The sequence below is a fragment of the Triticum urartu genome, chromosome 3A (genome assembly GCF_056163025.1).
Source record: "Triticum urartu cultivar PI428250 chromosome 3A, HENAU_Tu73, whole genome shotgun sequence".
Lineage (NCBI taxonomy): Eukaryota > Viridiplantae > Streptophyta > Magnoliopsida > Poales > Poaceae > Triticum > Triticum urartu.
The window spans coordinates 585,873,383-585,884,653 of record NC_141875.1 but is presented as its reverse complement, the minus strand read 5'-3'; the positions used below and the strand labels follow the sequence as shown (position 1 = coordinate 585,884,653).

The following is an 11,271-nucleotide window of genomic DNA, read 5'->3' as shown; positions in this document are numbered from 1 at the left end:
GGCCGCTGGGATGATGGAGATGGCCACCGGAGATGATTCCCCCCTCCGGCAGGGTGCCGGAATGGGTCTAGATTGGTTTTCGGTGGTTACGGAGCCCTACTGCGGCGGAACTTCTGATCTAGGTTAACCCCGAAGGGCTTCGGAATATTTGGGAATTTATAGTGCAAAGAAGGGGTGCGCGAGGCCACCGAGGTGGGCACAACCCACCTGGGCGCGCCAGGGGGCCCTGGCGCGCCCTGGTGGTTGTGCCCCCTCGGGGCACCCCCAGGTGCAGCTCTAGCCCAATGGGTTCCTTCTGGTCCAAAAAAATCTCCGTAAAGTTTCGCGGTGTTTGGACTCTATTTGATATTGATTTTCTGCGATGTAAAAAACAAGCAAAAAACAACAACTAGCACTAGGCACTGGGTCAATAGGTTAGTCCCAAAAATGATATAAAGTTGCTATAAAATGATTGTAAAACATTCAAGAATGGTAAAATAACAACATGAAAACTTCATAAATTATAGATACGTTGGAGACGTATCAACATCCCCAAGCTTAATTCCTACTCGTCCTCGAGTAGGTAAATGATAAAAGAAATAATTTATGAAGTGTGAATGCTAGCAAAGTGCGCAAGTTTGATCAATGATAATTTCAATCACTTTTCCTAGCCTCATAACAACAATTCTTTCTTATGAAACTTCTCATGTTATAGTGGCAACCAATTCACATGTTAAGGTTCAAACAATGAATTCTCTTGAAACCCAACAACCTATGTTCTTAGTCACCAAGCAATTGCAATTCAACTTATTCAACAAAGTTTAAGTAAGAACTCCACATACTCAACCATCATATAGTCTTCTATGATTGCTAACACTCACCTTGTACACATGAGCAAAACGTTTCAACCAGACACATAGAAAGATAGGGGCTTATTGTTTTGCCTCCCAACGTTTTCACCTCAAGGGTGATGTCAACAATAATAACTCATGCCACCCATATTCAACTGGACATATGTGACTAAATCTTTCCTCACCACATGATGCTTGCCAAAGGAGAAAAATAAAAAGGAATAGAGAGAGAAACTTTGACTATTTGCATAAAAGTAAATACATGAAAGTAAAAGATAGGCCCTTCGCAGAGGGAAGCAGAGGTTGCCATGCGCTTATTTGTTTGTATGCTCAATCCCTTAGTGCAAAAGAACGTAACATTATATTGCCCCTTGTGATAGCAACCTTTATTATGCAGTCTGTCACTTTTATTGCTTTACCATCACAAGTTCGTACAACGCTCAATTTTCTCTTACACTAAATGATCTTACACTTTTAGAAGCAATTTTTATTGCCTTATTGCACCGATGAAAACTTACTTGAAGGATCTTGCTCAATCCTTAGGTAGGTATGGTGGACTCTTGAAAATAAAATTTGGGTTTAAGGGTTTTTGGATGCACAAGTAGTATCTCTACTTGGTGCGGAATTTTTGGCTAGCAAAGATGGGGGGCAAGCACCACATGTTGAAGGATCTATGACAATATAACTTCTATGTGAATATGAACAAACATAAATCATTATATTGTCTTCCTTGTCGAACGTCAACAATTTTAGCATATAATATTTTGACGGGGGCTCGCAATCACAAAATATTTCCATGATAGTGTATTTCCATGTGAAAGTTCTCTTCCTTATACTAATTATTCGTGAATTGCTTGTATGACCAATATTGTGATTGTCAAGCCTCAAAAGATTTCACTTTCTAAACCCAATATGAATCTACCACTAGGCATGATATGATTTCAACTTCATGACATTCAATTTATTCAACAATTTACTCATAGGATATAAGTGAAGCACAAGAGTAAATGACATAGAAAAGAGCTTCGTTGACGGGATGTGAATGCCGCTTACTTAGCCTCCCTGGCAATTATTTGAGGACTCTATCTTATTCAAAAACTTTTAGATCTAATCATTTTATTAAAACATCAAGCAAAACAAAGTAAAATGACATTTCAAGAATAGCACACATCATGTGAAGAAGCAAAAACTTAGGCTCAACCGATACTAACCGATAATTGTTGAAGAAGAAATGTGGGATGCCTACCGGGGCATCCCCAAGCTTAGATGCTTGAGAATTCTTGAAATATTATCTTGGGATGCCTTGGGCATCCCCAAGTTTGAGCTTTTGTGTCTCCTTAATTCTTCTCATATCATAGTTTTTCTAAATCTCAAAGCTTCGTCCACACAAAACTCAACAAGAACTCGTGAGATAAGTTAGTATAAACTAATGCAAAACCTTATCAATCTCTACTGTAGCAAATCACTAAAACTATTATTCAACATTGCATACTAAATGCCTCTGCATATTTAATACTCATATCCTCAAATAGATTCACTAAACAAGCAAGCATATGCAAACAAAACGGCAATCTGCCAAAATAGTACCGTCTGTAAAGAATGCAAGAGTATCAAAACTTCCCTAACTCCAAACATTATGCAAATTTACCACACTGAAGAAAATTTATTAGATCTCATTTTGCAAAAAGTTTCAACATTTTATCACATTCTGACTTTTCTAGGGAATTTTTCAACAGCGGTAAACTTTCTATTTTCAAACATCAACATGTATACATGCAAAATAAGCATGGCAAAGGCTATCATTGCCATTTTTTATCGAATGAAAGCTGCAAAACATCATTCTAAATAACAACAAGCAAATCCTAACAAAATAAATTGACGCTCCAAGCAAAACACATATCATGTGACGAATGAAAACATAGTTCTAAGTGAGGTTACCGATAATGTTGAAAACGAAACACTACTAGAAAAAAGCTTATAGACAGACGCTTACTAGTAGCGCTCTATATTGCACCATGCTATTGCTACTTACTAGTAGCATGCTATATTGACCCGCGCTACTAGTAATATTTACTGGTAGCGCGTGGCCCCAAAAAACACGCTACTAGTAAATATCTTCAACCATGCCCCGCGAACAGACCATAGTAGTAGCGCAGGTTCTAAAACCTGTGCTACTACTATGTGGATAGCTGTAGCGGATGTGAGGTAGCCGCGCTACTAGTATACTCCCACCCCACCAACTAGGAAGAAGTCCAATTTAAACCTTAATCTTGTAGGGGTTAGATAAATCGAACCTGCAACTCCCAATCCCGGAAATTAGGACCCTGAACTAACAATTCCCGGTCTAAATCAAACCTTACAGCCATTTGCTGCCTAAAACGCTGATGTGGCAATGCTTGACCGGGATTCTTATTAGTGGTGGCCCAACAAAGGCGGTGGGGTTATAAACTAAAGAAAATCATACAGTAGTTGGTATAAACCTGAGACTAATACTTGGCATAAATCTGGGAGGAACATTTGGTACCATTTGGTACATATAAACTGCAGAAATAAACTATAGTACTGGGAGAAATATTTAGCATACACATTGGACAGATTGCAAGGAATAAATCTAGGACATTTGGTACATATAAACTGCAGAAACAAAACCTGGGACATTTCGTATATATAAACTGCAGTAATAAACCTGGGTCATTTGGTACATATAAACTGCAGAAATAAATCTGGGGCATTTGGTACATATAAACCGCAGAAATCTTGAATATTCATACTTCATAAATCTGGGAGATTACACCAAAGATGGCAATATTCTGCAACGTGTGGCAGTGCATAAACATTACATGTTTGCGGCATTAAACCAAACTTGGCAGTGCTTGCAAAATAATCAAAAATATTGAGGACACATGACACATGACTTTGGCACTAGTAGTTGCCACTGCAAGTGAAATATGCATAACTTGGCACTGAAGATGCAGATCTTCCTCTGCCCCTTTTTGCTCCAGTTCTAGAAGCATTTGTTCCAAGCAGTGAAGATGAAGATGTTCCACCAGGAATTGAAGATGCTCCAGGTTGAAAGGGTGCAGATCTTTTTCTTGGAGGTTTGAACTTGTTTGATGGGGCTGCAGCTTGAGCAGTTCTTGCTGCAGTAGGGGCAGCAGCTTGAGAACTTCTTGGTGCAGCTTGGGCAGCAGTATGAGTTCTTGGTGTAGCTGGGGCAGCAGGTTGAGAAGTTGGTGCAGCTGGGGCAGCAGTTTGAGTAGTACTACCTTGTGCTTGCTGTAGAAATAAGTAAAATACAAAATGAACTCAAATATTTATTTGAAATTCTATAATATTCATCTAAAATCTGTAGTATTCATATACAAGCAATCAAATTCTCTAATAAGTAAAATACAAAATGAACACAAATATTCATTTGAATTTTTATATGATTCATCTAAATTCTGTAGTGTTCGTCTAAATCATTTAAATTCTCTAATATTCATCTAAAATGCAGGAAACATACCTCTGCTTTCTTGCTCTTAACTAGGTGTGCATTCTTTTTCTTTCCTCTCTCTGGATTCTTTTTGCAGCTAGACTTGTTGTGTCCAATGCTACCACACAATGAACACTTGATCACAGTTCCATGTTTGCTCATTTTATTACCCTTCGGCTTCTCTGTTTCTTCCCTCTTCCTGTCATTGTTAGAAGGCCTACCTGGCATTTTCACATATCCAGGTGCTTGTGGCCTAGGATTTGGAGAAACTGGCCACATCTCCTCACCCTCAACAGGCTGCAAACAGTGGTCATATTTTTTTTTCTGCACATCAACTGAATAGCAAGGGTGGATGAAATCATCTACTTTTTTTCCACACTTGTAGATGGCACTAATTGCATGGCAGCAAGGAAGATCCGCCAACTGGAAGTATCCACATGAGCATGTCCATTTATCAAGATTTACAGTGTATTGTCTTCCTCTGCCATTGATGTGCTTCACTTCAAATCCATCTGTGCCATTCCAAAGCACTTCAACAAACCGTGTCCTTGCAATACTTGCCTTCAACTTCTTGAAAATGCCAGAACATATTGTCCCATTCCACTTCTCACTCTTTGCCCTTTGTTCTTGCACTCTAACAAGTATCTTCTTCCTGATTCTCTCTTGCATGGAAATTATTGGATAAAACCTTGCATCTACTATTGAGTGATTGAATGACTCACATAGATTATTGTCGACAGACTCACAATTTGAGCCTAGCTGAAAAAATGCCCTTGCCCAATGCATAGGCTCTGTCCTCATAATGTCCTTCACTCCATCAGGTGTCTCTTGAGCAAGTTTTGCTTTGCGATAGTTGAAATCTTGCTTGTTAGAAGCTTTTGCTATGGCCCAAAATTTTTTCTGCCACTCATGAGATCTATGTTTCTTTCTCCAGTTCGCATATATGTGCCTAGCACACATCTTGTGTTCTGCATTTGGAAGATAGTCTTGCATTGCATTTATTAATCCCTTTTGCTGATCTGAAATAACAACCCAGCCGGCTCCATTGTTGTTGATATCCAGATCTTTGATAAGCAGCCCAACAAACCACTTCCAACTTTCTTTTGTTTCCTTCTCAACTACAGCCCAAGCCACTGGATACATCTGGTTGTTGGCATCTCTTGCTATTGCACACAAAAGCTCCCCCTTCACTGCTCCTTTGAAGAAACAGCCATCGAGCCCTATTACTTTCCTGCAACCAGCTTTGAAACCAAGTTTCATTGCATTAAAGCAAACATAAAAACTCTGAAATATGTTTTGATCCATGTTTGTTGGGTCCAAACATACTGCAATAGTGCTTCCAGGATTGCTCCTCAATAGTTCCAACTGGTAATCAAACACTCGAGTGTATTCGTTCTTCATACCACACATCAATCTGTCCATGACAAGCTTTTTTGCATGCTTACACTTAGAAGTTGACACATCGGCAAACATATCTTGGAGAACTGTTGCTTTCATGCTGTCAATCTTCCACATTGGGTTAGCTAGTATGAAGTGTTCATATCTTTGTGCAATCACTTTAGCACTCACAAGTTTGTTTTGCCTATTCTGAGCACAATGATGTTCATCATTGAAGGTAACCACTTGCATTCTTGAAGTTCTTGAATTTTTTGCTGCATATAATAGCCAAGGATAACCAGGCCATCCACACTTGGCCCTCACTCTAAAAACTCAATACTCCTTTTTGTGACTATTCCATATCTTCTCAAAGCTTTGCAAAGTTGGTTCTTGCTTCTGAACACCATCGACAAACTGAAATGTGGTATTTCAGTGTCATTGTTGTATCTTGGGTACTTGCTCTTCCTCTTCACTATCTGCCCATCTGAATCTTCATCATAGCTGTAGTCCTCGTCGGATGAGTCATAATTCCAGTCATCTTCCTCCCCCTCGAGCTGTACCTCCATGTTTGCAACAAGATCAATTGGAATAGGACCTGTTGAATCCATGCCAATCCAGCTTTTTGACTCTCTCATTCTTTTCTTAAACTTTCTGGCATGTCTTCTTAGTTGCACAACCTCGGAATCTTCTCCACTGTCCTCGCTATGTGGCATGTATTCAGTGTCGGAATCTGAATCTGAATCCAAATGGGTGTCTTCTCTGTCAGTAGCAGCATCATTTTTCCTTCTAATAATTGTTTGTTGCTTCACTGGGCTGGACAAAACTTGTGTGATCACGCCAGTTTCATCAAGCACTAGCACATCATGCTCATCTTCAGCCGGTTCTGCACTAATGACCTGATCTGGTTCTAAATCAGATAAATGCACAAGTTCATCGTCCTCAAAATCACTGCCACTCCTAGTGTCATGGCTGTCCTCCTCCCCATGGTACTCCACATACACATCTGCAACTCCACCCACACATATATAATCTGACATCTTCACACAAACACTGTCATTGTTAAGAAACAACAACCCATTGAGAAGTTCTTTGCCAGGAATATGAAAATAATACTTCATGGATTCCTTCAACTCTACATGATCTTTCACAAAGCCTTTCACCTCCTGTAGTGATAGTTTGTCTCTCTCAATCTCTGAAAAACCTTCATCTCCTCCCACATAATCCAACTTCGGACCAATGCGGATGAACTCGCCACCAAAGTGAAATCGAACGTTCAATATGTCTACCGGGTCCATGATTTAACTGAAAAAAATACAGATGAATATAATTTATCAATGCTATTTCCAACACAAATCAACTGCAAAATCTGACCAAAAGACGAACATCTCCAATTCTGCCCTATGAACCCTAACCCTAATGCTGCGAAATCAGCAGGTAACTTACTACTAATGGAGGAGGAGGAGTTCGGGGACGTTACCTTCGCCTTCTTCCTTCCTCGGCTCGTCACGATCGTCACTGCCGCGGCGATCACCCGGTCGTCGCCATTGCAATCGCCAGAAGCAGAGCCGAACGCCAGAGGACACTAGCGATGGAGACGAGGTCGATTGGAGGGCCGCACTGGGCCGGCCCATGCACTTTGCACACACGCGCACCGCCCTCTCTCCCCCCGATCCTTTTTCTTTTTGCTGTTCTCTCCCCCACGATTCCGATCTCTTTTTTTTTCCGGGGTAATCCCGATCTCCCCTTGCCACGTACGTAATCCCTGTTTGGGTTTCCTTGTAAGGTTTAATTTAGACTGGGAATTATTAGTTCAGGGTCCTAATTTCAGGGATTAAGAGTTGCAGGTCCGATTTAACTAACCCCTACGAGATTAAGGTTTAAATTGGACTTCTTCCCACCAACTATCCCACTCCATCATCCACCCGCCCCCGTTTTTCTAAAAAAAATAAAAATCCACCCAAGCCCCGATCCAGATCCCCTCCACCGCAACCTCCTTCCACCTCCTCTCCTCTCCCAATCCGCTGCAGCCGGCCGGCCTCCCCCTCGCCCCTCCAACCCCCTCCGACCGCTGCAGCCGGCCGGCCAGGCCGCCGCGGTGCTGCCCTACCCCTCCCCCCATTTCCTGCCCGAGGACCGCGTCGGCCTCGTCAATGCCCTGAAGGTACGGTTACTTGTTGTTTGGCCCATAGGCATGCCCATTTCCGTTCGATTCCGGCACGCTTGGTCGCTCTGCGTGCGGGCTGTGATGGTTGGTGGCGTGTTTTGGGTCCAATTACCGCGGCTGCTCATCTGTCCGATCTGATTTGACTGCAGGACAAGCTGCAGAGCCTGGCGGGGCAGCACGCAGACGTGCTCGAGTCGCTCTCGCCCAATGTCAGGACGCGTGTTGAGTTTCTGAGGGGCATTCAGGTTGAGAAGGATCTCTCATGCCTTTAAATTTTAGCATTTCTGCTGCGATTGGTTTGCTGATGCTCCTGTGCGGGAGTACTTCATATGGTGAAGTGCTGATCTGAAATGAATATAGTGATTTTTATTTGTATCAGGTGCAATCGATTGATTTGTAAGGACTAAATTCCTTTTGTTCTGTTATGCTAGATAATTCGTTTTTAGTCCAACAGTTTTAGTTTCTGCACTCCCTTTTAGGGGATCACGATTTCTAGTTGATTGGTTGTGTTGATCAGGCTAGTTAAGTTCTGAGATGGAAACAAAACTATTCGGTTCCTTGCCATTTGCTTACCAAGATGGATGTTATTCTTTGGCAGACGAAATACATCGTTTTGTAGATTAGTCCTACTTATGTGTTGATGAGTGAGGCAAGGAATGTGAATGCTAAATCACCGGTACGGTAAACACAGAATAAGCCAGGGTATGAATTATGGCCTGAAAAGGCAGTTGTGGAGTTCATTACTGAAGAGAGACATTATACTGTTGCCATGAGTATCTACTTTAAGAATATTGGGTTGCCTACAGCCTAGAATTAGCTTCATGGAACTTATCATTTGACCTGAACAACATCTGAATTTGCCATTCAAATCTCAATGACGAGTGAAAAAACCTAATGCAGTGTCCTGCCTCGTCGTAACAGCGACCCAAGCTTTTGTATTTTATGCTAGGCTTGCTAGGAGTTTGTTTTATGTCTGCAGGTTTGTTTTAGAACTATAAATATTTGCTCTGTTAAGATGCAAGATCAAATGATTCAAGTTACGTTGGCATTGTTTGTTGCTAGCATGTATAACAACTTTCGTTGGGCCAACTTTAGACAAGCTACATATTTGTATTGTTCCCATTTCCTAGCATTTTTGTGTGTGCAGTCAAGCTTGTTGCTTCAAGTTTGTCCTGTATCATATCAATTATCCATGGTGAATCTTTGAAAAGTTCCATTTCTATCTATATTTGTTTATCAGAGTAGATCAATATCTTGCGTAAATTTCCTATTTCGTTGTATGATCTTTGTTGCCCCAGAGAACTAACATTTATCTGTGTAATACTTCAGAGTCAACATGATGAGATTGAGGCGAAGTTTTTCGAGGAACGGGCTGCCCTTGAAGCCAAGTACCGGAAGCTGTATGAACCATTGTATGCTAAGGTGAGCTTACTCCATTTGTTTATAACGTTTCAGGTGAATATATGAAAAGATATAACTTCTTTCCATTTCCTTATGTGCAAATTGTTCCATTGTTTTGCATGGTTTCAGACGTATGACATTGTACATTGTAAATGGAGTTGTGGAGGTTGATGGTGTTGCTAAAGAACGAACCAGTGAAAATGCCGCTGAGGGGGAGATTCAGATGGTATGAAACCAAAGATTGCACTTCCTCTTAGTGATCACCATTCTGATGTGCTGTTAAACTTTTTTTTAGCTAAAGGAGTCCCAGATTTTTGGCTCACTGCTTTGAAAACAAATGAAGTGATGACTGAGGAGGTAATTCATAGTGTGCTCTATTTGTAGGTGTTCTTTTAGCTCCCTTAATGCATTTCTGACTGTATACTTGCTTAATTCTAGATCCAAGAGCGTGATGAGCCTGTTTTGAAATATCTAAAGGATATCAAGTGGTCTAGAATTGATGACCCTAAGGGGTTCAAGCTTTTGACCGCCCGCGCCGCCGCCGAATCCGGCAGCAAGCGCACCTGCGCGGCCGAGTTGCACAACCTCTCCGATAAGGTGGTGTCTCGCTTCCCTGTCGTTAACCGCTTTTCTGCTATTCTCGCCCTGTTTTCTCGGCTTCTCATTGCTTGCTTGCTTGATTGGGGTGCAGCGGCGGAGGAGCAGGATCAACGAGAAGATGAAGGCGTTGCAGAGCCTGATACCCAATTCCAACAAGGTCGGCACCACAAAACCAACAAGGCATCCATGCTTGACGAGACCATTGAGTATCTGAAGCAACTGCAGCTCCAAGTATAGGTTAGTAAATGCATGTCTGGATGGCTGGTTGATGTAGAGGCTAACTTGCTAGTGCATTTATTTTAACTGATGGTCCAAACTGCAAACATTGACGTAAGAGTGTTACCGTGGGTGTTGTCCTTATTGATTCTTTATCCAATCCATAGTGAAGTAATGTCGGGGAATTTTCCACACAGCAAAGCAGTGGCTTCTTTCTGTTCTATCCAGTGTTTTCTAGCCATATCTTATAGAACTGTTGATTTCCTTGGATTCACAACGGGATTTATAATGCTGATCAAAATGCTGATATGTTAGGACTAGTTTCCTAGTGCAAATGCACTAAAGAAAATCCTGCGCCAATTGACATTTATGCTAGCTAGCTATATTCAGTTGGTAGGTGCTCGTACTTAAACTGCACATTTAAATTTAAGCTTCGGTAGTGTTATCTATTTAGTCTGATTTATACACTGCATTCCTAAGCTGAAATATTTTTTATAACTGAAATATATAGTCTGAGTTTCATTCAGTTATTTGTAACTTTTTAACTGAATATCTTTTTGTAACTGAAATATATGTGTACTTACAGTGCATATTCGCATTGTATCAAAATCTTAGTCCCTGAGTCCTGTATCATCTGAGATTATGCTTCCTCGCCATTTATTCATTATATCTATATGCCTTGCTGATGCTCATTTCCATTGCTGCAGGATAATGAGATGTTGAAGCCGCAGAGTGAATCCATGAGACTGTAGTGCAATTGCACCGTTCCATTGAAGATTAGCTCTATTTGTCCTTTTCATTTTTCTTACTATTGGAGTGAGGACATGTAGAATGAGAAACTGTGTGATAGTAGATATGGCAACTGTGTGATAGTAGATATCAGGAATAAGGACATTTCCATCACTATTGTGTTTTCTCGGGATTGTATGCATAAAATGGAATTGGTCGATTTTTTTTAAATCCTAAATAGTTAGTAGTAGGGAACAAATTGAGCGCTACTAGTATTTAGGATACTAGTAGCGTTGGTACTAAAGAGGCGCTATTACTATTTCGTTAGTAATAGCGTGGGTACTAAATAGCAGTAGCGCGGGTTTAACCCACGCTACTACTAACTATTAGCTGTAGCGCGATACTAGTAGCGCGGGTACCCATGCTGCTATGGGTACCCACGCTGCTAGTAGCCATTTTACCCGCGCTGCTAGTAGCCT

General features: G+C 41.1%; 3 protein-coding genes across 3 annotated transcripts; 2 read left to right on the top strand and 1 right to left on the bottom strand.

The window, feature by feature from the left end:
- Positions 1 to 3,752: 3,752 nt before the first annotated feature.
- Positions 3,753 to 6,977, bottom strand: LOC147980658 (uncharacterized). The gene is made up of 2 exons (XM_087515702.1): positions 4,336 to 6,977; positions 3,753 to 4,106 (listed from the first exon to the last, which is right to left on the bottom strand). The coding sequence occupies exons 1-2, from the start codon at positions 5,932 to 5,934 to the stop codon at positions 3,753 to 3,755; spliced, it is 1,953 nt and encodes a 650-aa protein (XP_087371828.1). The 5' UTR covers positions 5,935 to 6,977.
- Positions 6,978 to 7,082: 105 nt separating this feature from the next.
- On the top strand, positions 7,083 to 9,578 carry LOC147980657 (nucleosome assembly protein 1;1-like). The gene is made up of 6 exons (XM_087515701.1): positions 7,083 to 7,116; positions 7,710 to 7,843; positions 7,996 to 8,091; positions 9,176 to 9,258; positions 9,377 to 9,473; positions 9,543 to 9,578. Exons 1-6 carry the CDS (start codon positions 7,083 to 7,085, stop codon positions 9,576 to 9,578), a joined length of 480 nt encoding a protein of 159 aa, XP_087371827.1.
- Positions 7,592 to 11,042, top strand: LOC125548798 (transcription factor ALC-like). The gene is made up of 8 exons (XM_087513439.1): positions 7,592 to 7,843; positions 7,996 to 8,091; positions 9,176 to 9,268; positions 9,377 to 9,473; positions 9,543 to 9,604; positions 9,686 to 9,844; positions 9,939 to 10,084; positions 10,771 to 11,042. Exons 5-7 carry the CDS (start codon positions 9,593 to 9,595, stop codon positions 10,059 to 10,061), a joined length of 294 nt encoding a protein of 97 aa, XP_087369565.1. The 5' UTR covers positions 7,592 to 7,843; positions 7,996 to 8,091; positions 9,176 to 9,268; positions 9,377 to 9,473; positions 9,543 to 9,592; the 3' UTR covers positions 10,062 to 10,084; positions 10,771 to 11,042.
- Positions 11,043 to 11,271: the final 229 nt, after the last annotated feature.

Excerpts from the sequence above, each read along its gene's own strand:
- LOC147980657 (XM_087515701.1), top strand. The coding sequence starts at position 7,083 with ATGAACCCTAACCCTAATGCTGCGAAATCAGCAG. Across the intron at positions 7,844-7,995 it reads GCCTCGTCAATGCCCTGAAG|GACAAGCTGCAGAGCCTGGC; the intron begins GTACGGTTACTT and ends ATTTGACTGCAG. Across the intron at positions 8,092-9,175 it reads AGTTTCTGAGGGGCATTCAG|AGTCAACATGATGAGATTGA; the intron begins GTTGAGAAGGAT and ends GTAATACTTCAG.
- LOC147980658 (XM_087515702.1), bottom strand. The coding sequence starts at position 5,934 with ATGCAAGTGGTTACCTTCAATGATGAACATCATTGTGCTCAGAATAGG. Across the intron at positions 4,107-4,335 it reads TTAAGAGCAAGAAAGCAGAG|CAAGCACAAGGTAGTACTAC; the intron begins GTATGTTTCCTG and ends TTATTTCTACAG.
- LOC125548798 (XM_087513439.1), top strand. Across the intron at positions 9,845-9,938 it reads TGCACAACCTCTCCGATAAG|CGGCGGAGGAGCAGGATCAA; the intron begins GTGGTGTCTCGC and ends ATTGGGGTGCAG.